This window comes from Penaeus monodon, chromosome 29 (assembly GCF_015228065.2).
Source record: "Penaeus monodon isolate SGIC_2016 chromosome 29, NSTDA_Pmon_1, whole genome shotgun sequence".
Classification (NCBI taxonomy): Eukaryota; Metazoa; Arthropoda; class Malacostraca; order Decapoda; family Penaeidae; genus Penaeus; species Penaeus monodon.
The window spans coordinates 26,225,150-26,225,488 of NC_051414.1; the positions used below are offsets into that span (position 1 = coordinate 26,225,150).

General features: G+C 26.0%; 1 protein-coding gene across 1 annotated transcript in view; it reads right to left on the minus strand.

Annotated features, from left to right (window-relative positions):
* LOC119591814 (zinc finger protein 77-like) overlaps nucleotides 1–339 on the minus strand; it is a 10,834-nt gene that overhangs the window by 6,377 nt on the left and 4,118 nt on the right. Inside the window, exon 4 of the mRNA XM_037940559.1 lies at nucleotides 207–217. Coding sequence (XP_037796487.1) covers nucleotides 207–217 — 11 coding nt within the window. The remainder of the gene's footprint in view (nucleotides 1–206; nucleotides 218–339) is intronic.

A 339-nucleotide genomic window follows, 5' to 3' on the forward strand; every position in this document is an offset into this window, starting at 1 on the left:
ATCTATGTCTGTCTACACATGAGAATGTGCAAGTGTGTGAGCATTTATATGTACAAAATCTTATAAATGTATTAATAAATGATAATCTGTGGTTTTCCTTTGTTTTTTATGTAAGAATCACTTAACAGTGTTATTTCTGTCTTTAACATTTCAAAACAAAAATAGAAAAAAATTATATATTTTCATGTAGAAAGCACAAACTATACAATGAACATGACTAATAAATTTAAAGTGTTATAAGTTTTAATCAGGCTATAAGTAGCTTTCGTATACTGCATATATAACAAAATATCTATCAGTATTTCTGGTACTCAGTAATCACAGCTACTGATTTCATTA